The 26370-nt window shown below is 40.0% G+C and overlaps 1 protein-coding gene across 1 annotated transcript; it reads right to left on the bottom strand.

Moving 5' to 3' along the window:
• Nucleotides 1–8359: 8359 nt before the first annotated feature.
• On the bottom strand, nucleotides 8360–23559 carry LOC118489673 (probable receptor-like protein kinase At2g23200). Its single transcript, XM_035987197.1, has 3 exons — nucleotides 22826–23559; nucleotides 21456–21552; nucleotides 8360–8430 (listed from the first exon to the last, which is right to left on the bottom strand). Exons 1-3 carry the CDS (start codon nucleotides 23483–23485, stop codon nucleotides 8360–8362), a joined length of 828 nt encoding a protein of 275 aa, XP_035843090.1. The 5' UTR covers nucleotides 23486–23559.
• Nucleotides 23560–26370: the final 2811 nt, after the last annotated feature.

Genomic DNA, 26370 nt, shown 5'->3' with positions numbered 1-26370 from the left:
AGAAAGTCAACGAAACAGGAAGTATCTTGCCAAAGGTATCTTTGACGAAACTGAAAGGTGTTTCGCCAAAGATCCCTTCGACGAATCACATCTATCTCGCCAAAAGTCCCTTCGACGAATCAAAGTCTGTTTCGACAAAGGTCCTTTTTTGACGAATCACAAGTCTGTTTCCTCAAACTTCTTTGAAGAAACAGGTTTTGTTTCGTCAACTGCTGTTTCGTCAAAAGTATTATTCTGTTTCGTCAAGGCAGTTTCAAATTTTCAACAGAAGGTTTGCAAGTTACCCATAACAGTGTCTTTTCAAGTGTTTGTTCAAGTTTTCAGGTAGTGGACATCAAAAATGAGTTGTACAAATCCTTGGGACTGGAGTACGGACCCACAGCCCGGTCAAGATCAAACTTCCGCAGCAGCGTGGGCGAGAAGCATGTTTCCACAACCGGCAATCAGTGCCAGTCAATGGGCTTTGGTATCCAATCAAAGTCAAAGTATTCAAAATTTGCTAATCAGTGAAAGTGAAACAGGCAGCAACAATCGTCCACCAAAGTTAAACCATATGAACGACTTTCCATCATGGAAAAGTCGGTTTCACACATATGTGCAAGGGCAAAGCACCGAGCTTTGGACGTGTTTCATCAATCAATTCAACACCAATCTGGAAGTTGCTGCATCCACTTCAGCGGGTTATGCTAACATGTTGGAAGATGACAAGAAAGCCTATGATCTGGAGAAAAAGGCTTTTGCTACACTTACACAAGCACTTAACAAAGATATCTATCATCAGTTCTCCTACTGTAGAGACACGAAAACATTGTGGGATGCTTTGGTTGCGAGAGGAGAAGGCAATGCAGCTACTCAAAAGTCCCACCATGATCTGTTGAAGAAAGAATTTGAGTCTTTTCAGTTTTTGGAAAATGAAACCCTTAATGATATGACTACGCGTTTTTATCATTTGATTAGTGAAATGTGTGCTTATGGGGTTTTGGCTACCCAACAGGATATGGTGAACAGGTTTGCTGATGCGTTACCTCCAAAGTGGAGTTCGTTTATAGAGTTGTTGAAGCATACTGGTACTCTAGACACAGTAAATATCTATGAGTTCATCCAGAAGTTGGAACATAAAAATGATGAAGAAATCAGGAAAGCCAAGCGAGTTCCTGCTCCTCAGAATACAGAAATGTATCTTCCTGGATTTGATGCCTTAGCCAGATCTAATGCAGCTCAGCAACCAAAACTGCAAACTGCATTTGTGTCCAACACAAGTTCTTTTCCGTTTCCTCAATCATCTGCTGCTCCGGCTTTCGATCCAAGAACTTATATTCCAACACCTCAACCTCCACCGCAAGTCAATCCGGCACAACCACAATTTGATCCAAGATCTTACATTCCGGTTCCATCACAGCCGCAAGTCCAACCACCACAACAAGCTCATTTTACAAACAATTCTCAACCTCCAAACCCTAACACTGTTCGCGTTGACACTTCAAACCTTTCTCAAGTCAGTATTGAAGTTGCAAAGGAGCATGTAGAACTCATCAATACTATGGTCAGTGCTTACTGTGGGTTGGTTGCGGGTCATATTGGAAACATCAACATGACCCATGAAGATTCTCAACAGATTGACAAGGATGAAATGGAGTTGATGGATATTAAGTGGGCTTTTGCTAGTGCTGTCAGAAGGGCAAAAGATTTCATGGCTCGTACTGGAAGAACTTCGTTGGAAGGAAAGAAAGACACGAAGTATGGGTTTGATATTAATGCTGTCATATGCTTTAATTGTGGCGAGAAAGGGCACTTTAAACGTGAGTGCACTCGACCAACAAAACAAGGCAATCATAACCCCTTTAGAAACCAGACGAGGACTTCAAATGTAAATGCCCAGCAAGAAAACCAAGACAGGAGGATTGTGGCAGTCAACAACAATCAGAACCAGTCTGGACCATCAAATCCCAATCGGGCTTTGACAGTTCAAGCTGATGAAGGATGTGACTGGTCTGTTCAGTTTGGAGAAGGTGATCAGGGTGGTGGAACAGCTTGTTATGCAAAGATTATCAATCACATCAAGCATGTTCATAAGGAAGAATTTTCTGAGAGTGATGACAGCTCTGGTTATTCTGGTAGTTCTGATGAAGAAGGCTCTATTTCTAGAGATAATCAATATGAGCCTGATGTGAAGGAGGAAGGAGGTGCTGATATTCAAGATCTATTGGATGAAGCTGATGAGCTTAAATGTCAGAAATCAATTCTGATCAGGAGGGCTGCTACTGCATCAAAGGAAATGGAGAAGTTCTTTTCTGAAGATGGAGCTTTTTCTTTTCAAACTGTCTTTATGGCAAATGTCTCAGCCTCTTCGAGTCAGGTAAATTCTGAACCTCCTGCTCCTAGTGTTTGTAAATCATGTGCAGATATGAAGCTTGAATCAGAAAAGCTTCATAGTCATAATCAGAATTTGGTTATTGAACTTTCGAAATGCAAAGAGGCAAACATGGCTTTAACTCGGAACGAAAAAGAATTTAAATATGTAATAGAAACATTAAAGAAAAGTGTATCCGAAGTTAACAAGGTGGTTTACCATAAACAAATAAGTATAAATGAATACATAAATCTTGTTGAGGAAACCAAGAAGCAGCTAGCCATTGCCCAATGTGAGCAGGATGCAATCAAACAGAAATTGGAAAGTTATTCTAACTCCCGATTTGTGCTTGATCACATCATCGATGTTCAACAACTGAAGGGAAATCAAAAGGGCATAGGATATAAGAAATGCCCGCCCCCTTTGAGGCATAACTATACCAAGATGCCTGATGAGGAAGATATGCCACGGTATGAACCCAGTGTGCCTCTGAACTTTGAGGAATTTTCTACTGGCCTAGGGTTCAAACCGGACAATTCTTCAAGCACATCCACAAAGCAGCAAGAAGCTTCAGCATCCATGAAGCAAGGTCCTCCAATTATCGAGGACTATGAGTCATCGGATGATGAATCAGAATTGGATGTAAGTGATCAGGATAAATCACTTGGCAAGATGAAAGGAGTAGTCATTCCACTTGAGAATCACATCCTTTGTGATCCTGATACTCCTACTGCTTCATCAGTCGAGAAACAAGTGATAGATCCTGTCAAGGTTGACAAGAAGTCTGTGTCTGCTGTTAAAAGCAGCAATGTGTTGTACACATTGGTTGGTGGTGATAAAATTTACTCAGATCATGATTTCCCAATTGAAAATGTTAATCAATCTTTGATTGATAAAGTCTTTGAAGATAATACAAACAAATTTTTGGGAAAAACTCTTCCGGGAATTGTAGTAACACAATGTGATCCAATTCCTAAGGATGAGATCAGAAAACAGTTTGGTAATCAAAAATCACCAACCACTCAACAATACAGTGCTTCTAAGAGCAGAAAACCAATCAAGCGAGCTCAAAAGCCTAATGTCTCTCAAATGAAATCTGAAACAAAAGGAGCTCGAGTTCAAAAGAAAACAAAAGATGTCAAGTTCGTGTCATCCAAGGGTACTGATAAGATTGAAACTTTTGAGAACAAATCTAACACTGATTTTGTACAACAAGTCACAATCTTAAAACGTAACAGTGATAACAATTACACTCAACATACAAATGGGTGTGATGAAAAGGCTAGTACCTCTGGTTCCACGAGCTCGACATCCCATGGTCAATCAAGTTCTCCTAAATTCGTTGAGAGGAGAACATGCTTTAAGTGTGGGGAATTTGGGCATATCATCAAAAATTGCCCAAACGCTCCAAAAGAAAAATTTGTTGAGAAGACTCCACCTGAAAAGGTTCACCCTCAACGTCAGTCAGTTTCACCAAAACGTGATAAACGAACTATTAAAGAACAAGAATCGAAACTGCGACGTAAGAATATAAAAACTGTTGAGAAAGCTTTAAAACCAGAAGTTAAAACAGTTAAAAGGGAACCAAGTATGTCACAGCCGTTAAAACCAGAATTTCCAAAAACAATTTACAACACTCAATCTGGTAGGCAAAAAGAAACTTGGAGACCTAAAACGGGTGATAGTTCAGGGGGAGTTAATGTGTTTGAGAATCATCAACAGATCGAGATCACGTTTCGTGATGCTCAGGGACGACCCAAGACCACTAAGGCTTGGGTCCCCATCCTCAACTGATTTTTGAACGACATGTGCAGGGTGTTCCAGGAGGAACTATTAATAGTCATTGGATTGTTGATAGTGGGGCATCCAGGCACATGATTGGCGACTTACGGCTTCTGTACGACGTGAGAAATATTAGAGGAGGCTATGTTGCATTTGCGGGAGACAAAGGCGGATATATCACTGGAGAGGGAAGTATCTCCAATGGTATTGTGTGTTTCGATAAGATCAATTATGTTCGTCAAATTGATCATAATCTTCTGAGTGTGTCGCAAATCTGCGATAAAAAGTTCACCGTGCATTTTGATGATGCCGGCTGTTATGTGCTGAAGCCCGGATTCAAAATTCCACAAGAATGGATTCTCTTATCGGCTCCCAGAGTTAATGATCTTTATATTCTCGATATGAGCCAAGCCATTACCACGTCTGCACAAGTCACTTGCTTTGTCTCAAAAGCCACTGAAAAGGAGTCTATATCTTGGCACAGAAGAATGGGGCACATTCACTTGAGAAAGATGAACCATTTGGTGAAAAACAATCTTGTGAGTGGTGTCCCTGTGAGAAGTTTTCATTTACAAGATATCTGTGTCTCGTGCCAAAAGGGGAAGCAAACGAAGAAATCCCATCCTTTGAAGAAAATCAACACTGTCAGCATGCCTCTCGAACGTCTTCATATGGACCTTTTTGGACCTATGAAACACAAGACAACGTTCGGTGATGCCTATTGTCTAGTAGTTACTGATGACTACTCTAGATTTTCTTGGGTATCCTTCATGGCACACAAGAGTGAAACTCCTGGCATCCTCAAGGATCTTCTCACAATGTTGGAGAATCTCTATTCGTTGAAAGTGAAGAGGATCCGAAGCGACAATGGAACCGAATTCAAGAATCAAGTTATGGATGAGTTCTGTACTTCTAAAGGCATTCTTCATGAATACAGTTCTCGTTATACTCCACAACAAAATGGTGTCGCGGAGAGGAAGAATCGCACGATAATTGAAACTGCAAGAACAATGCTAGTAGAGTCGGAACTCCCTGTTCAATTCTGGGGGGAGGCTGTGTCGACTGCGTGCTACACATTAAACAGAGTTCTTACAGTAAAGAGACATGGCAAAACTTGCTTCGAACTCCTTCAGAAAAGGAAACCGGATCTTTCTTACCTAGAACCTTTTGGTGCTCCTTATACCATGATTGAGCCAGATGGAAAATTTGGAGCAAAGGGTATCGAGGGCTTCTTCCTTGGGTATGCAACTCCTAATTTTCATGTTTGGAATTTAGCTACCAAAAAGATAGAGCTATGGAGTGAGGTGAAGGTTTAAAGGTACACGAGTCCTGTTAGGGCTCCGGGTGATCCGTGGATGTTCGATTATGATGGACTGTTTGACTCCTTCAATCTGCCAACCTTTGACGAAGAATCAGCAGCTGCAAGAATGTTATTTGAAAGCGACAATGCTACTATTTCGCCATTGGTCAGACCTGTTATCGTTGACCCTCAAGGTTTTTCATCGGTTAACAATACGGTTCAAAATGAGGTTTATGAAGATGCTGCTGACTATAATGAGTCTTCTGAAGATGATGAATATCATGATGCAGCTGAAGGATCTTCTGCTCCAGTTGCTCCTGTTCAAGGTGCTTCTGTTGATACACCTCATGTGCAGAATGTGGATACTGCTGAAGGGAATGCATCCACCTCTACACACATCCCTGGTGTGAAGTTGGTTGTTGATCTTAATTTCAATAATTTGGGTAACAATGCTCGTGTGCCAGATAATCCCGGAATGAGGATTCATGATACCCATCCCCAGCAGAACATAATAGGAGATGTCTATCGCGGTGTGCAGACGCGTAATCAGCTGAGAAACAACCAGAATGCTGGTTTGTATTCAGCCATAAGAGAATCTGGTCTGCAGAATGACTGGTCCTTCACGTGTTTATGTGTCACTAGAAGAACCAAAATCGTGGAAAGAAGCGTTGAAAGATAATGCTTGGGTTGAAGCCATGCAGGAAGAACTACAGCAATTTCAAAAAGCTTGGTGTTTGGAAGCTTGTTGAAAGACCAGAGAACTACAAGAAAATTGGCACTCGATGGGTTTTCAAATGCAAGAAGGACGACCGTGGAGTGGTTATTCGTAACAAGGCAAGATTGGTCGTTCAGGGTTTTCGTCAAATTGAGGGATTGACTACAATGAAGTCTATGCACCAGTTGCTCGTCTGGAGGCTATTCGGATCTTTCTTGCTTATGCATCATTTAAGGGATTCAAAGTCTACCAGATGGATGTGAAAAGTGCTTTTCTTCATGGATAGTTCAAGAAGAGGTGTATGTGGAACAGCCTCCAGGTTTCGAAGATCCAGTCCATCCTGATCGGGTTTGGTTGCTCAACAAAGCTCTTTATGGTTTACATTAAGCACCTAGAGCTTGGTACGCAACCCTATCCAACTATCTTCTGGAGAATGGATTTCGGCGAGGCCTTATTGATTGCACCCTCTTCGTCAAGGAACAAAATGGAGATCTTCTGCTGGTGCAGGTATATGTTGATGATATATATTTGGTTCTACTAATGAATCTTTGTGCAGGGAATTCGAGCAAATTATGCAGGAAAAGTTCGAGATGAGTGCGATGGGGGAGATTAATTTCTTTTTGGGCCTACAAGTGCAGCAAACCGAGTCTGGGATATTCATCCATCAGACTAAATATGTTGGTGACATCTTGGGCCGGTTCCAGATGTCAGATGCAAACGCCCATTGGTACTCCACTTCCGCAAAATGCACGGATTACTCCGGATTTGAAGGGTGAAAGCGTCAACTCCTCCTATTATCGTGCTATGATCGGATCTCTCATGTATCTTACTGCTTCGAGGCCTGACATCATGTATCCAACATGCCCTGCTCGCAAGATATCAAGCTAAAATCCGAAGGCCTCCCCATTTGTCAGCTGCAAAAAGGATTTTTCGCTATTTGAAGGGATGTCCCAGACACCGGTCTTTGGTACCCTAGGGATGATAGCTTTGATTTGACCGCAATACAGTGATTCTGATTTCGGCGTTGCAAATGGATGGCAAATCAACAACAGCAGGATGTAGTTCTTAGGAAGTCGCCTGGTGACGTGGCAGTGCAAGAAGCAGACATGCGTTGCTACATCAACCTGTGAAGCAGAATACATCGCTGCCTCCAGTTGTTGCTCCCAAGTCCTTGTGGATACAACAACAAATGCGCGACTACGGTTTTGAATTCCTAACTACTCCTATTTTTGTTGATAACAATGCTGCCTTACAGATCACTAGAAATCCTGTGCAGCATTCCAAGACCAACACATCGAAATTAAATATCACTTCATACGTGATTGTTTTGACAAAGATTAATCGATGTGATTCATATCCCCCCAGAACACCAACGTGCCGACCTGTTACAAAAGCATTTGATAAATCACGGTTCGATTATCTACTTTTGGTCAACGGCTTAAGTATACCTGAGTAAACTACTTTGGCTAATCGGGTTGTTTTTTCGTTGTGATTCGTCAAGGTAGTAAAATCAGACTTGATTCGTTGACTGTTGGGCTTGTTAATGGGCTTTGTTCTGTTTCGCCCCCATCTTCTGTTTCGTCAAGCAGATAAGCCCACCTGCTATATAAAGGCACAGAATGTTCATTGCAAAGGTTAGAGATGCTAGTTTACTCTTGTTGCTTGTAAGAACTGTGTTTTGTATCAGTTGGCATTTCTCATCAAGATTAATCAAACGATTGTGTTTCTTTGGTTAACCGGTTTTATCTTGTTCTATGTTTGGTTGGCTAAGTTAAGTGGATTCCGCACACTTAACTTTGTTTGTTATAAACAAGGTTCCATAGTGAAAAACGATCCTCCGATTTAGGGACCTACATGTCATCTCCACTTTTTAGGCTACACGGTATGGGTCCTCCCCACATCGTCTTGGACCGGCGACGGGGTGAACACCATGCCCCCCCCACGTCCGGCTTCCCCGTCCGAATCTCGCCGTTTGCGACGTTCCAAAATTGTGGGCCCCAATCCGAATTTGACCGTTAAAAACAAAGAAAATTAATAATTTTCAACGGCTATTTTTTAAATCCTCCCCCATTTCAATTCAATTTTATAAAATTTCACCTCTTTTACTCATTTTTTCACAACTTTTCACCCACTACATCTCACATCTCTCTCACATTTTATAACCCTCTTCCCTTTTTATAAAAACTCATCTATTTTTTTACCCGCTACCACCTCATCTCTCGCTAAAAATTATCATGGCTTCACTCATTTCTTCAATTTCTTCTATGTCTTCATCGTCTTCGTCTGCGTAGTATTCATCATCTATTTACTAGCTTATTTTAATATGTTAGGATATTTTAAGTTTATCTTTTTTTTACCTTTATTTTTTTAAGTTTTGTTTTTTAAATTATTTCTTTAAGTTTAATTTTTTTTAAGTTATGTAATGTTTTTAATATTAATGAAAATATTTGTTACTTTATTTGGTAAATGTTAAATAAAAGTTGAAGATAAAAAAAATAAAAAAACAAAAGTGGTGGAGGACTATGACTAGAACCATCCTCTCATGCCTCTAGTTTCTCATTGCCCTCTATTTTTGGAGGATGATCCATCCTTGAGAGGACTATGACGTGTCGCCTTCGTGGCGGATCATCCTCCAAGGATGAACCCTCACCATACCTTGTAGTCTTATGTTATTACATTCGCGCACGTGATATGATGATTTTCTCGGTGTGTGCGTAGTGCCATCCACACATTTCGAATTTGGGATGCACATGGATTCATTATTAACTATTTCTTTCACTAAGTTTATCTTTTCATAAGTATCTACTCATAATTCAAAAAAGGTGAAGTGAAAATATAAATAAAAAGGAAGGACTTGCATGAAGTTCTGAGATGCTATCTCAAGTTGGTTGAAACTTGTTCATTATCCGTATGTTGTACTTGTTTCTCCTTTAAGAAATAACATGAGAGAGGTGTTAATGCTGAAAGTTTTTTTTTTTTTTTTTTGAACGGTGAGAATCTTAACAGTTGAGAGAGAGATCTCACACCCTCTCAACCAGAGGCACTAACCCCACTCTGGCTAGATTATGGTTATGCAAGAATGAGAGGCGGAATGGAAATGGATGATTACGAGGGAATGAAAAAAAAGATGTTGGTTGGTCAATGGAATGGAGTCACCCATTCCAAAAGACATTCCATTCCCTCAAAATCACTCCATCAACCTCCATGTTTTTTCTTCAATTCATCCATCTTGAACCATTTATCAACAACACCACAACCCACACCTTCGCCACAACCCATCACCAACGCCATTGCGCAACCGCCACCACCTTCTCACCACTCTGACAGCCACCACCATCGCCGCCAACACCACCAACATCGACGTCACCACCAACCATCGTCGATGCCACACCAACCGCCGCCACCGCCACTCGTCTGTCGCCGCACCGTCACTTGTCGTCATTGCCGCACCGCCGCTCGTCGTCGCCACACCACCACCATCGACGCTGCGCTGCCACACCACCACCACAATCATACCACCGACCACCACTCACCGCTGATGTTTTCTTGCATACCAACAATACATAATAAATTTATTCCATTCCCTCGTCCATTCCATTACCCCATACCAAAACAGACCCAAGGGTGTTGGATGGAACGAATTTGAGGGAATAGAATATCTTATATAATGGGTGATTTCATAGATTTTAACGTTTAAGATTTCACCCGCTGACCTTATACATTGCTTTTTGTTTCAGGTTAAGTCCTTTATTACAAACCTAGTTAATTTTTAGGGTTTAGCGTTTGGGATGCAAAAATGTGCCGAATATACTATGTACTTTAAATCCTTTTCATGTTTTCCCCAAGTACAGCGCAGTGTTGGTGCACTTGTGTCTGTACTTTGTCTGTATTCGGTCACGATGTAAACGATGTCCTGTTCTTGTGTTGTAAGTTGACCAAGTCAACCATCCTCCGGTTTGACTTGGACAACAGTTGGTAAAAGTTGAAAGATGTACTGTCTCGAAGGATAAGAGATCGAAGGATGATATGGATCCTTCGATCTCATCGAAAGATATGCTTCGAATGATTAGACCTCGAAAGATGATCTTCGAGGTCCCTGCTGATCTTTCGAGTGACTTGTCTTCGATAGATGATCCTTCGGACCATCTATCGGATCCTTCGGACTGCACATCATGAGCTGGGTATAAATACCCATGCATTGTGTTGAGTTCAGTAGGACAGACAGAGAGAACACACACATCCGAGAGATAGCTTTGAGAGCATTCTGTCCGAAACTCACACACACACTTTGAGAGTTTACAAGTTAGGTTTGTAAACATTGTGCTTGTAACCGAAACCTTCATTTGCATTAATACAAGTTGTGTTAATCGGTGAACCCTTGTGTGTTGTGTTTATACTTGCTTAATCCCGGTTTGCTCGCTAGCTTGGATTCCGCACTCGCTAGTGGGTTAGTATAACAAGGTTTGAGGTTCGTCATCCGACAAAAAGGGACCTACAAGTGGTATCAGAGCTTGGCTCTTTACCTTGTTTAAAACCGGGTTTTTCAAGTTCTTGGTGTGTGTTTGAACACTTGGTTTAACACCCGTTTTTGTTGGTTTTTCTACACTTTTAAATTGGAAAACGTGTTTTAAACTTACCGGGAGTGTTCGTAAGTGGGTTGGGTAACTTAAAAACTTGTTTTTGAGTGTGTTGGTAATTTCCGGCCATATTCCGGTCAATATTCCGGTGACTGGTTTGAGGATAGGGTTTTCCTTTTTGGGTAAATTATCTTTCAAAATCTTGGTTGGTAGAAAAGTTGTCAGCCTGCCATACCCTTTTGATGAAAGTTGACTTACCAACCCATCACCTTTTCACCAACCCGTCACATATGTGTCAGTGTGTCAGTGCACATTCGAAAGATATCCTTCGACTTCGAAAGATATCCTTCGACATCGAAAGACCATCTTTCGATCAAGGAAGGCTCGAAAGATCATCATCCTTCGACCCATCCTTCGAAGTCTGAAACATATCTTTCGATAAAGGAATCTTTCGAAAGTCAGCTATACGAAAGATAAGGATATTCGAAAGATAAGGATCCTTCAAAAGGGGAATCCTTCGAGTTCTTGAATCTTTCTAAATCATTGTTATTGTTCGAGATTCAACAGTAATCTTTCGAGTACTGTTGATCCTTCGAACAAGAGTTGATCCTTCGATTGTAGTCAGGTTATTGTTAACAAGTTTCTATGATTTCAGATCGTTCGGAACAGGATCCTTCGGCCGTGATATCTTTCGGATTACTTACTTAGCATTTATTTTGCTTATCAATCATGAATCCGAGTTGGTGGAATCCTGCTCCAGATAATGGTGAATATACAAGATCAAATGTCACTCCCTCATGGTGGGGTACACCGGCTCCAGACGATGGAAAATACACGAATACAAGGTCATCTCCTTTATGGGCTGAGTCGCCGGTATCAACTTCTTCTCAGGGAAAATCAATGGGCTTTGGTATCGAATCAAACTCCGAGCATTCAAAGTATTCTACTAAGCGAAAGTGAAACAGGAAGTTTGAATCGACCTCCAAAGTTGATGCATTTGAATGAATATCCAGGATGGGTTGAGAGATTTAAAACATATGTTCTTGGTCAAAATACCGAACTGTGGATACGTTTCACCACAGATTTCGATCAAGCCATAGAGGTTGCTGCTTCAGATTCTACTACGTTTGCTGATCTTCCAGAAGATAAAAGAAAACTTATGATCTGGAAAAGAAGGCATATGCCATTCTCACTCAGGCGTTGAGCAAGGATATCTACCATCAGTTCGTCAGCTTCAACACAACAAAGAAGTTGTGGGACGGATTGAAAAACAGAGGAGTGGGAAATGCAGCAACACGTCAAATGCGTCATGATCTTCTCAAGAAAGAATTCGAAGGTTTCACTTGTATGGATAAGGAGTCCTTGGGAGATATGACAAGCCGATTTTATCATCTGCTTACGGAATTGGATAATTATAGTGTAGTGACAACTCAAGCTGAAGTTGTGAAGAAGTTTGCTGATGCTTTGCCTCCTCAATGGAGTAGTTTCTTGGAAATCCTGAAGTACAACGGAGTGTTGAGAACCACTAATATCAACGAATTCGTTCAACTTTTGGAAAACAAGGATCAGGAGGAAACATTGAAGGCGAAGGAGAGTTCCATTGCCACAGAATCCAGAAATGTACTGTGGAACTTCCAATTCTTCGTCTGCAAGAACCGGTTCACATGCTCCACTTCAAACAGCGTTTGTCACAAGCACAGATTGTTTTGGCAACCCAATCCAAGTTCCTGTTAAGCCACCTCCCACCACAGACATGTATGGAAATCCAATCCAACCACCTCCACCTCCTCATGCTCAACAACAACAACGTGCATGTTATGGAGGAACATCATCTGCTGGTCAACAATCAAAGTCAAGTACAGTACAGCTCGACACGTCAAGCTTCTCTAAAATCAGTGTAGAAGTAGCTAAGGAACACATGGAGCTGCTTAACACTGTAGTGAGCGCGTACTGTGGGTTGATAGAAGGTCAGATTAGCAACATTAATCTGACACAAGAAGATTACAGGCAGATTGATAAAGAAGAGATGGACTTGATGGACATCAAGTGGGCCTTTGCTAGTGCTGTGAGAAGAGCAAAGGATTGGATGGAAAGTACTGCAGAACTAGCTACACCAAGTATGGGTTCGATAAGCAAGCTGTAAAGTGCTTCAACTGTGGTGAACGGGGTCACTTTAAGCGGGAATGTACAAAGCCAGCCCAGCACGGGAATCAAAACCCCTTCAGAAACCAAGGCAATCGGCAGAACAGAAACAATGATCGTACCATGGTACCCGTCAACAACCAAACCAACCGAGCACTTGCGGTTCAGGTAGATGAAGGTTGTGACTGGTCAATCCAGTTGGGTGGTGATGCTCCCGATGGAACAGCATGTTTTGCTCAGATTGTGAAGGAGCTAGTTCACACCAGTGGTGGAGAATCTTCTGCCAGTGGTGGTGAATCGTCTGAAGATGAAGACTCTTCTGGGTACAGTAGAAGTGTTGATGAAGAATCATCCAATTCTGGTGATGATCATGTGGGTGAGACATCGAATGCAGCAATCGATGCAGATATTGATGAACTCTTGGAGGAAGCTGCAGCAGAAACTCAAAGAAGATCTATTCTGGTGGATCAAGCTGCTTATACTACTCGTCTTCTCTCCATTCAGCCTTTATGGCTAATGTCGACGGTTCATCAAGTCAGGTATGTGTCGATGAACCCACTGCTGTTAATTGTGATGAATGTGCTAGGTTACATGCTAGATGTGCTGAAATGGAGAAAAGTATGTCTGAGTTGCAATGCAAACATGATGCTTTACAAGCTAGTTTGTTTGACTTGCAAGACAAACATACTACTGTGAATGAGAATTTGAGTGACTTGCAAAGTAAGCATGACGCTTTGCAAGAAAAATATGATGTGACCTTTCTCCACAATCAGAAATTGACTGTGGACCTCTCTAAATGCACAGAAGCCAACATGTTTTATGAAAACCATGAAAAAGAATTTAAGTCAGTAATTGAAACATTAAAGAAAGATAAAACTGAACCGACTAAAATGGTTTCAAGAAAACAAACTGATATTAATTTGTATATATCTCGCCTTGAGATTATGCAAAAAGAGATGGCTTGTGTGAAAACCGAAAGTGATGCAATCCAACTCAAGCTAGACAGTTATTTGAGCTCTAGCTATGTGTTAGATCACATCATTGATGTTCAGAAGGAAAAGAGGGATGTCACATGCATAGGGTACAAGAAGTGTCCACACCAGTGAGACATAATTATGATGCCATGCCTGATGAAGAGGACAGGGTTTTCTTTGAACCTTCTGTGCCTCTAGATGTTAAGGAGTTTGCTGCAGGGCTCGGATACCAAAAGGAAGTATCCTCAGATTCAGATGTGTCAGCAGATACATTTGTAAGTGCTGAACAGAATCAAGATCCTCCAGTTGTGATTGAGGATGCTGATTCGTCTGATGATGAATCTGATGATACTGTCCCAGCAAAGTCTGATGCGGTAGCCAAAAATGAGGACATACCTCTTGAGAATCACATTCTATGTGATCCCCCTGTACAAACCGCTCAGACTGTTGCAACTGAGTCCTCATCTGCTGAAGAGCCGGAGAGTGTGAATTTGCTGTACACTCTAGTTGGTGATGATAAAATTTACTCAGACAAAGATTTTCCCATTAAGAATGTTAATCAATCCTTAATCTGTAAAGTCTTTGAGAATTCGACGAGTAAGTTCTTGGGAAAGGCAGGACCTAAAGTTACAGTTACACAGTGTCCTCCTATTCCAAAGGCTGAAATTCGTAAACAATTTGGCAACAAGAAATTACCAACAGTGCCAAAACAGCAAAATCACACCAAGCCGAAAGGAAAATCACCGGCTCCAGTCCAAAAGAAGCCGAATCAAAAGAAGAAGAAAAATGTTAACTTTGTGAAATCGACGGGAACAGACAAAATTGAAAAGTTTGAAAATCAATCTAACTTAGATTTTGTCAAGAAAACTATTGTCGAGAAAAGAAATGAACCAAGCAGTTCAAAGCCTAGTACCTCGGGTTCACAAAGTTCAACATCATCGGCTAAGCGATCACATGATACTTCGGGGTTTGTAGAACGAAGATCATGTTTTGAATGTGGAACCATTGGACATATTATTCGTAATTGTCCATATCTTCATAAGCAAAAGGAAAAGGTTGATGATCCCCGTGGCAAGACTGACCGTAAGCCATCTGTTTCCACAAAACAAGATCCCAGACTTGTAAAAGAAAGGGAAAAGAAACAGAAACGCCAACAGGTCAAGAAGATTGAAAAAGCAATTAAAACTGATGTGGTTCAAAAACAATCTGTTGTTGTAAAACCAGAAAATTCCAAAACTTCAAACAATCAAGAAGTTAAAATTTTAAAGAAAGACACTGGTAAAACAAAACAGACATGGAAACCTAAATCGGTTACTGAATCAGGGGGACCATCACAATTCACCAACCATCAAAGACAAGAAGTTATTGTCATTGATGAAAATGGAAGACCCAAGACCACAATGGCTTGGGTCCCCATCTCCAACTAATTCATTTGAGTTCATGTGCAGGGTGCTTCAGGAGGAACTATCAGTAGTCATTGGATTGTTTGATAGTGGGGCATCCAGGCACATGACAGGCGACATGAAGCTTCTCTACGACGTTAAATCTATTAGAGGAGGTTATGTTGCTTTTGCTGGAGATAAAGGTGGATACATTACAGGTGAAGGAATGATATCTAACGGGATTGTCAGCTTTGACAAGATCAATTTTTGTGCAACAACTTGATCACAATCTTCTTAGTGTTTCTCAAATCTGTGACAAGAAATTTTCAGTACACTTTGATGCTAATGGATGTTATGTGCTGAAACCCGGCTTCAAAATTCCAAAAGAATGGATTCTCTTGTCGGCTCCAAGGATAAATGATTTGTACGTCCTTGACATGAGCCAGGCTATTACTACGTCTGCACAAGCAACTTGTTTCGTTTCCAAAGCCACAGAAAAAGACACTATCTCTTGGCACAGACGAATGGGTCACATTCACTTACGCAAAATGAATCATTTGGTATCAAATGAATTGGTGAATGGTGTTCCCCTCAAAAATTTCCATCTTCAAGACGTCTGTGTTTCGTGCCAGAAAGGAAAGCAAACAAAGAAGAAGCACCCTACAAAGAAGATCAACACGGTGGCAGTTCCTCTTGAACGCTTGCACATGGATTTGTTCGGTCCTGTCAAGCACAAGAGTATTCGGGTGATCAATACTGCCTCGTGGTTACTGATGATTATTCAAGATTTTCTTGGGTTGCGTTCATGGCACACAAGAGTGAAACCTTTGGCATCATCAAAAACTTGATCATTCAGATTGAGAATTTGTATAAGTTGAAGGTTAGGCGGATACGTAGCGACAATGGTACTGAATTTAAAAATCATTCCATGGCGGAGTTCTGCACTTCAAAGGGTATTCTTCATGAGTTTAGTGCAGCTTATACTCCTCAACAGAATGTGTCGCTGAACGTAAGAACCGCACATGATCAGATTACAGTAATGATCGAGTGACTAGGACAATGTTGGTAGAGTCGCAGCTACCCATTCCATTCTGGACTGAAGCTGTGGCCTCTGCATGTTATACATTGAACCGAGTCCTTACAGTAAAAAGGCACAACAAGACCTGCTTTGAGCTTCTTCAAAAACGGAAACCAGATTTGTCTTATCTAGAACCGTTTGGAGCTCCATGCACAATCATCGATCCTAATGGAAAGTTTGGGGCAAGAGCAATTGATGGATACTTTCTTGGGTATGCCACCCCTAACTTACGAGTCTGGAATCTAGAGACTAAAAGGGTCGAGGAATGGTCTGAGGTCAGAGTACAAAGGCACACCTTGCCAGTCAAAAATCCGGGTCAACCTTGGATGTTTGAGTATGATGACTTCTTCAATTCGATCAATGTTGAAGCCGTTGAAGAAAATGCTGCGGCTAGGATGTTTTTCGAGAGTGACAATGCAACAGTTTCACCGGTGGTTCGTCCAATTCTTGTTAATCAAGAACCATCTTCTTCGGTGAACAACAATACTCTCAACAATGAGGATTTTCATGATGCAAACGAATTGAACGAATCTTCAGAGGATGATGAATTTCTAGATGCAGATCAGGAAGCTCCTACAACAGCAGTTCATGGTACTTCAGAGGGTACTCCTCCAGTGGATACACATAGAACAGCTGAGGCTACTGCATCATCCTCTTCGTCAATTCCGGGCCTTGAATTGGTTGTTGATCTTAACCTCAACAACCTGGGTATAAATATTCCAGTTCCAGATAATCCAGAAACAAGGATTCATAATACCCATCCTCAACAAAACATCATTGGAAATGTGCAAAGTGGCGTTCAAACAAGAAACATGTTGCGAAACAACAACAATGCAGGCTTGTATGCAGCTATTAGAGAATCCGGGCAACAAAACGATTGGTCCTTCGCGTGTTATGTCTCACAGGAAGAACCAAGAACATGGAAAGAAGCCTTGAAGGATAATGCTTGGGTTGAAGCCATGCAGGAAGAACTGCAACAATTCCAGAAGCTGGGTGTCTGGAAACTCGTAGAGAAACCTGCTGGATACAAGAAGATTGGTACCCGTTGGGTTTTCAAATGCAAAAAGGATGACCGCGGAGTTGTTATCCGAAACAAAGCACGTTTAGTCGTTCAGGGTTTTCGTCAGATTGAAGGGATCGACTACAACGAAGTCTATGCACCAGTGGCACGTCTCGAAGCAATTCGAATCTTTCTAGCCTATGCGTCCTTCAAAGGATTCAAGGTTTATCAGATGGACGTGAAAAGTGCATTCTTACATGGTGTGGTTGAAGAAGAGGTGTACGTCGAACAGCCTCTAGGTTTTGAAGATCCTATCCATCCCGATCGGGTTTGGTTGCTCAACAAAGCTCTCTATGGTCTTCATCAAGCGCCGCGAGCTTGGTATGCAACCTTATCTCATTATCTGCTGGAGAACGGTTTTCGTAGAGGTCTTATCGACTGTACTCTCTTCATCAAAGAACAAGATGGAGATCTTCTTCTGGTACAGGTATACGTTGATGATATTATTTTTGGTTCTACTAATGATGTCTTGTGTAGGGAATTCGAGCGCATCATGCAGGATAAATTCGAGATGAGTGCTATGGGGGAAATGACTTTCTTCTTGGGCCTACAAGTTCAACAAACAGAGTCTGGGATATTCATCCATCAGACTAAATATGTTGGTGACATCTTGAGCCGGTTCCAGATGTCTGATGCAACGCCCATTGGTACCCCATTGCCAACCAATCACGGAATTACTCCTGACTTGAAGGGAGAAGCTGTTAGCCCTTCAAACTACCGCGCTATGATTGGATCTCTTATGTACCTCACAGCATCAAGGCCAGACATAATGTACCCAACGTGCCTGCTTGCTAGATATCAAGTTAACCCGAAGGCCTCACATCTTGCTGCTGTTAAAAGGATTTTTCGTTATTTGAAGGCGTACCCTGACACCGGTCTGTGGTACCCTAGGGATAATACTTTGAATTGGTAGCTTTTAGTGATTCTGATTTTGGCGGATGCAAAATCGACGGTAAATCCACAACGGCTGGATGTCAGTTCTTAGGAAATCGCCTAGTCACATGGCAGTGCAAGAAGCAGACGTGTGTAGCTACATCAACATGCGAAGCTGAATACATTGCTGCCTCAAGTTGTTGCTCCCAAGTTCTTTGGATCCAACAACAAATGCGGGACTACGGTTTTGAATTCCTAACTACTCCTATTTACGTTGATAATTCTGCTGCTTTAGATATCACTAGAAATCCTGTGCAGCATTCAAAGACCAAACACATCGAAATCAAATATCACTTCATACGTGATTGCTTTGAGAAAAGGCTAATCGATGTTGTTAAGGTCCACACCGATGACCAACGTGCCGACTTATTTACCAAAGCTTTTGACAAATCAAGATTTGACTTTTTATTATTGGTAAACGGCATTAAGGTCAAGCAAGAGTAAAACCAACATCGGAAAATCATTTTTGTAAATACCTTTGTGTTTTAAATTTGTCTTAGTTTATTGATTTTAGGGGGAGTAAATCCAAAAATCTGAAAATCCAAAAACATCGAAAAATTTCAAAAACACAATAACAATAGAAAAACAAAAATGAGTTTCCTGGCGAGCAAAAGAGAAAATGATAGTACATCAGTGGTCTATCCAAACCTCTTTAAACCTTAAATGAAAAACGATAAGCAGCTCTATATAAGATGTATCGGTAGGCTCACAATCATTTTAAAGTGTGCAGGGTGATATAAATCTTAATCGACTGAAGACCAGGTGGGAACCATTCATTGGCATATGGTCTTAGTACCGAAATTTCGTTTGATAGATTGCCGAGGTTCTGAGATATTCGGTCTTTATGCTGCTTATCATCTGGGTATCATGGTTGTATCTTTTACCGAAAAATAACGGGGACGCAAGTCTAGATCTTCCATGATACTATACATACGTGTACATATTACATATTGCATTCGACCTCAATAAGTGATAAACAATCACATGTCCAAACAAATAAGTGATAAAAAATATCACATCTATCCGGGTGTCAAGTTCGTCTCTCTGCTGTACGGAAGTACTGACCTGTTCACGGACTTGCACCTGTGCCCTCATGCATACGAAAATCAAGTTCCTCATCAATAAGTGATTATATCACATAGGGCTTGTTTTCAATTCAAAATAAGTGAGTATCTCACAATTTATACGGTCAAACAGATGATAATCAGTATACTCACCGGTAAGATGAACTCTCGTGCATACCTTGATACGGGAATGTGTCGTGATGTGGATGAACACCGGTCGGTAAGTATAAATCATACCTTAACGTATCCCCTCGCCATGATTACATCTGATAAGTTGAGCTTAAGTGGACAACAATACCGATAATTGTTATAGGATGCTTATCTTAATGTTAACTAACTGAACAACAAGAGTGTTTTGGCATGACCGTACACTGATATGATTCTCTTACCCTCGAAACTCGCAAAAAGAATGTTTGTATATATTTATTTATTTACTGCTTAACTTTTATTATTTCTTTTAAACAGTTTCGTCGTTTGGTGCATATCAGCACGACATTAGCGGTGATGTCGTTTGATAACACTCAAAGGATTTTAAATTGTTGTCTTTTAATTTCAAAAATACCAAAAAGATTTTAGGTGTGTTTTAATATAAACTTTATAAAAGCCAAAAAGATTTTCTTTCTTCTTTATTTTCGATCGTACGATGTTGGAGCTCAAGTCTTCGTTACCTGAAACCTGACTGAAAACCGAATTGACTAAATCTTCATAAACGGTCAAAAATTTGCAGATTTTGAAAGTTAGAATTTAAAATTGATAAATTTATTAAACTTTCAAACTGTCGGACGGTGTTTGATTTTGACATGGTCATTCGTGTGTCTTTTGTTGATACTATTCCAAGCAGTTGTTCTCATTACGCGTTTAGATTTCTTGCATGTGCAGATTCTAAAGGCTAGGAGAACATGGTCGATGACAAGCTCTGGAATGAAGACACGACGAGAAGGCGCTCAAAAGATGAAGATGATCGAGTTTCCGCTGGCCATCATCAACACCACAAGGATCTCACTTCATAAAGATAAAGTCTTTTCACGAGCATAACTCAAGGGGGAGCTTATGTTAAGGGGGAGTTTGTCAACACACTTCCTACATGATACGGGTAGTTTGTTGATACACTCTCTGCTTTCAAGACGTGAAGACTTTGAAGATCCTCCGACTTTGAAGACTTGAAAGGACATCGAGACGAATCTACAACTACAGAAGATAAAGACAAAGCTACAGCCAAGGGGGAGTTTGTTGGTGCACTTGTGTCTGTACTTTGTCTGTATTCGGTCACGATGTAAACGATGTCCTGTTCTTGTGTTGTAAGTTGACCAAGTCAACCATCCTCCGGTTTGACTTGGACAACAGTTGGTAAAAGTTGAAAGATGTACTGTCTCGAAGGATAAGAGATCGAAGGATGATGTGGATCCTTCGATCTCATCGAAAGATATGCTTCGAATGATTAGACCTCGAAAGATGATCTTTCGAGGTCCCTGCTGATCTTTCGAGTGACTTGTCTTCGATAGATGATCCTTCGGACCATCTATCGGATCCTTCGGACTGCACATCATGAGCTGGGTATAAATACCCATGCATTGTGTTGAGTTCAGTAGGACAGACAGAGAGAACACACACATCCGAGAGATAGCTTTGAGAGCATTCTGTCCGAAACTCACACACACACTTTGAGAGTTTACAAGTTAGGTTTGTAAACATTGTGCTTGTAACCGAAACCTTCATTTGCATTAATACAAGTTGTGTTAATCGGTGAACCCTTGTGTGTTGTGTTTATACTTGCTTAATCCCGGTTTGCTCGCTAGCTTGGATTCCGCACTCGCTAGTGGGTTAGTATAACAAGGTTTGAGGTTCGTCATCCGACAAAAAGGGACCTACACGCAGGTTGCACCTTACTAGTTTACAATGACACATTACCTCTATCAATTTATAATTTAGTTTCATTCATAAAAAAAAATACCAACCAAAAAGATGAAGTAAAAAAAAAGGAAGGTTACCAATGGGGTGGTGGTCCATTGGCAAAGGCAAAACCTTTAAAACACCTAGGTTGGGAATGAGAAGGTCTTGGGTTCAAGTCCCACAGACGACAGAGATTAAAGAAATTCACCTTTCAAAAAAAAGGAAGGTCTTACAGGAATTTGAAAAGTTGTTATCTGAAGTTCGTCGACAATTTGGTCCTTATTTGGCTCATGTACTTGCTCCTCCTTTAAGAAATAGTATTTGAGAAAATAAAATTAATGCTCAAAACTATACATTTGTGATAAAAATACAAACTGGCTGTGAAAGCTATTTGCTAAGGAAAACTATAAAACAATGAAATAATTGATAATATAATAGATGATAAGATATCAACGAGATTGATGTCTAAAGACGATACCTTAAAAATTAAAACCATCAAATAAATTTAACTAGACATAAATTACCAGTTAAATTTGGTAACCAAATAATAAACATGAAAAGGAAATTAACATAATATAGAATTAATACCATATGCAAGTCAAATTTGGTAACAAAATAATGAATATCAAAGAAAGTGGGCATTCCATTGTAACTTCTATACACGAAAACGATTGGTCGCGAGAATTCGTCCAGGATATGGGTGTAAACTGAATTAGTTTTTTTTTGCGTTGAACAATGCATATAAAGTTATGGAACATGCAATATTTCAAATCCAAATAAAAAGGTGAGAAAGTGACGAAAACACATTATTATTTAGCTCAAGAGGCTGCCAATTAGCAAGGGCATAACCTTCATCAAAGGAGGTCCCCATCTAAGTCCCATAAGCCTCAACCAAGAGGCAGCCTCGCTAACCAATTCTTTAAATGGAAGCCCTAGAGATTGGGTTCTTATAAAGTAGAAATTTACTTAATTTAACAAAAAGTATGGACATACAATTTCAGTTGTGGATAACTTTGATGTCTTTGTAAGAAGTCTAGCTTAAGTTTCAATAGTATTATCATAGGTTGGCTTTAATATTTGAAAGCTTTTGTGTTTAAATGACAGGGTTCTTCTCTTCAATTTTGTCTTATTTGGGTATTTTCAGGACCCGTTCTATGTAATAATTTAGCCAAACGAAATTGTATCATTGAATATGCATAATACTTATTTTTAGGCTATAGGGTGTGGGGATCATGGTTGGGACATGATTTGCCAACTAGGAACATGAATGGAAGGCTACACCACCCCCCTTGATTGATCCACCATGGTTTGCATGGATTAAACCATGGCAACCATGGTCCTCCTTGCCATTTTTCAACAAATCATTTCCTTTTTGTTTAGACAAAGATAATAAATAAGGGGCTAATGGTTTGGGTCATGACCACACCCTTAGGGTAGTGGTTTTAGATGGTGGATTAAAGATGAGTTACATGGCACTAACATGAAGGGTCATGGTGGTCATGAGGGTCATGACCACACCCTATAGCCTTATGCATTAAGATAATATGCACCTCTAATTACACACAAACATAAACATACCTGACTTACTTGAAAGACCAATGCTTGCTCAAGTTCATTAAGAACAACTTTCAATGTTGGACGTTGGTCTTGACTCTCCGCCACACACTGGTTTGCAACTTTTAAAAATGTGTACAAAGAATCCTTATTGGCTCCTCCAATTGGCCTATGACTCCGTTTACTGGTTTCTTCCTTTAGTATAGGATCTATGATGTCCTCTATTGTCCCATTGGAGAAGTTTTGTCTTGCAACATGAACCAGCCCTTTCTCACTCTGCTTAAGGTAAATTTGGTCCTGAGCTTTTCTTCTGCATAGAATTTCAAACATAACTACTCCAAAGCTATATACATCCGACTCTCTTTTTAGCTTACCAGTCTTCGCATATTCTGGATCCACGTGCCATGTTGACTTAAAATATGTTCTTTTACATAGAGCTTCGTCTTTTTGATTTGGAGGCAGGAATACTGCCAACTCAAAGTCTTCGATCTTTGCCCTCCAATTCTCATACAATCCAAATCTAAAAGGATCTATATCACTATGTATCATCATTTTTTTATCATCCATCTCATAATGAAGGTAATTCAGTGCGTGCGCACCGTCAATGCAGATTTTCAAACGTTTTTCCCAAGTCAAATTATGCATTTTTTTTTGCGTTACCCAAATAATCACCAAGTGATCCATTAGAAAATTTCTCGGTGACAAGTATCCTCTCAAAACCTTCAACACAAAATCCTATTAGAGTGACTATGTTGTGATGCTTAGCACTGGCAAGCATTCAAGTTCTCTGTGAAAAATAATTCTTCTTCCGAAGCTCGTCAACTTTAGGAAGGGAAGCGCTTTATAACAATTTGGCGTTGTGTCCTCTTAAATAGTTTTAAACTTTACTTATCCTTCGATAATGAAAAGAAGGGTTTTTCTTATCAAAAATGGAAAAGAGTTCAATTGGGTACCGAAGTAATTAGCAATCACCAAAAGAGAGTTTTACCATTTTGTGTCCTGAAAAAATTATGTGGTGGCAAACTTTATATATTCATTGGAGCTCAATCTTTCAGAAGTTGTTCCAAGTTATTTCCCTGCAAAAAATGTGACAAAAGGGAAAAGAGAATTGACAAAATTAATGAAATTAATATATAACCTGTTATGATTACATGAGAAACGAATTGTTGGTTAATTAAAATTAATCTTGAAGGCTCTATGTAAATGGAAAGCGTTAAGAGAGAACCCCAGTTTGGATCCTGAAGGCTCTATGAAAACAAGAAATGTGGGGTCCCATGAATTTGAGTGGATTCAACGGATGGTATTTCTTTAGTTTGGTATTTGGTATTTGGGATTCAGAGGTTTTTTTGATCGAGTATAAAATTCTAAAAGAGGTTTTTTTTCATCGTTTCTACATTTAACATCCCTTCTAAAGTCCATCTACTGAAAGGATGGATACGTAAGAAATGCTAAACGTAAAGGAGAATAAGGGGTAATTGTCAAAGGTTAATAGAACAAAAGTACAATTTTCTTCTTATTTCGTTAAAAATAATTTTGTGGGTAGTGGCGGTGGTAAGATGGGTGTGAATATATACGGGTACCAAAAGACATCTTAATAATTATATCACAAAGAAGCAATACAAGATTTAAAATATCAGTACTTCGAATTAAAACATACAATATAAAAACTTTTACTAATAAACAACTGACATATGGTGATTTTGAGATAATTTTAATTAAGTTTCATTTAGTGAAACTAACAACAATGAAATTTTAAATTATATTTAACAATATTATTTTGAACGTCCAACATAGGCAGACCTCACCTGGCGCACCTATAGGTAAAAGGCCACTCACGTCTAGGATCGTAGATCTTAGGTAATTTATAGCTACAATAAAAACATTTGTTATTTAATAAACAACTGTTATATAGCAATTATTTTAATTAATTTTTATTTTAGTTGTAACTAACAGTGAATTTTACAGTATAATTAACAATATAACATTGTTAAAAATTAACAAATACGGCGATATCAGTTTTTTTTCCTCTTAAAGTGATAATCTTTGAAGCAAACAAATTAACAACAAAGGAAAATTAACTTAAAGGCGTAAAGAAAAACAAAAAAGCCAAAAAAGGTCTTACAAAATTTTCAGGTCGTGGTTGAAACCTCAATGCTTTCTCCAATGCTTTCTCAAGTTTATTAACAATACTGAGCATATGTGGGCGATGTGATCGCTCTTCCTTTAAGCAAGAATATTGCCGTTTCTGAGTATGTTCTGAATGATCTTACGGATATTTGGTATCCGGAATTTGATTCTTTAGATCAGGATGGATTATATCTGGCAACGTGTCGTTTTCATAATGTTGCATGACCAATGGAGCTAGTAATCTATTAGCATCGTTCCTAATATAATGCTCTCCTCCCACACAATATCTCGAATAAAACAACACCGATGCATAGATATCCGACTTGCAGGTCACCCCTTTGGACTTTTCAATTTCTGGGTCCAAATACCCTATTGTGCCAATAGGTTCAGAAAGGACGACCTGGTCCATTCGGTTAAGTGATTGTTTGATTGAACTTTAAAACCGGATAACTTGGGTTCCCAGTTCTCGTCTAATAAAATTGTGGAGCTATTGATGTTAAGATGTATAACACCATAGCCACGTCCCTCGTCATAATGGAGGTAACTCAACGCATGAGCACGCCTACAGATATCTTCAATCTTGTGTCCATGTGAGGTTCGGGTTGCTTAGATGCTCTTTGAGACTTCCATTTTTGGCCTCATACGTGGTCACAATGATCTTCTCATGTTGTTCATCACAAAATCCAACAATAGAGACTATATTTGGATGCTTGAGATTAGAAAGCATTGAAACTTCGGTCCAGAACTCGACGACTCCTCCACCGTGCTTACGATCTAACCTCAGCGCAGAGATCTTGATCAACTCCCCGGACCGCTGGAGTTGTCCTTTGTATACATGTCCCAATCCACCGCGTCCGATGATGTTATATGATGAAAGTTGTTGGTGGCGTTTAGTACGTCTTCAAGTGGGATTTGTAAGTGAGCAAACTTGGCGATTGTTGTTGTCATGATTTCTGTTTATAAAGTAAAAAAAAAAAAGAGTGAAAATCAGTGAGTGGGTTACAACTTACAAATGAATGAGAGAACGTAAGTTATACATATGAGCAACCAGACTATATATGAAATCTTTTGAAGCATTTGTTTTAAGAAAAAAAATCTTTTAAAATGATGTCCTTTACTTTTAGATTTCAAAAGTATATATAGTAACAGGGTTATTAATCCCTGGTTCTGGTCTCGTTGATTTACCAAAACCACCTCAGCAACATTTTGTTGAAATGGGTTAAGCGGTCCAACCTGGTGATAAGTAGAAACCGTTATGACGGAGCAGCAGCGACGACAGCTGATGGACGACGGTAGACGAGATCTGAACAGTAGCACCTGCAGCGATAAGCCGGATGTGAGAGGAAATTGGAGTGGAAGGGATGATGGGAAAAAGGAAAAGTCGGTCTATGAAAAAAGTAGTGGAAATGATGACAAATAAGACAATACGAACGTACACCGTT

Source organism: Helianthus annuus, unplaced genomic scaffold, assembly GCF_002127325.2.
Source record: "Helianthus annuus cultivar XRQ/B unplaced genomic scaffold, HanXRQr2.0-SUNRISE HanXRQChr00c001, whole genome shotgun sequence".
Classification (NCBI taxonomy): Eukaryota; Viridiplantae; Streptophyta; class Magnoliopsida; order Asterales; family Asteraceae; genus Helianthus; species Helianthus annuus.
This window is presented reverse-complemented; position numbering and strand designations above follow the sequence as displayed.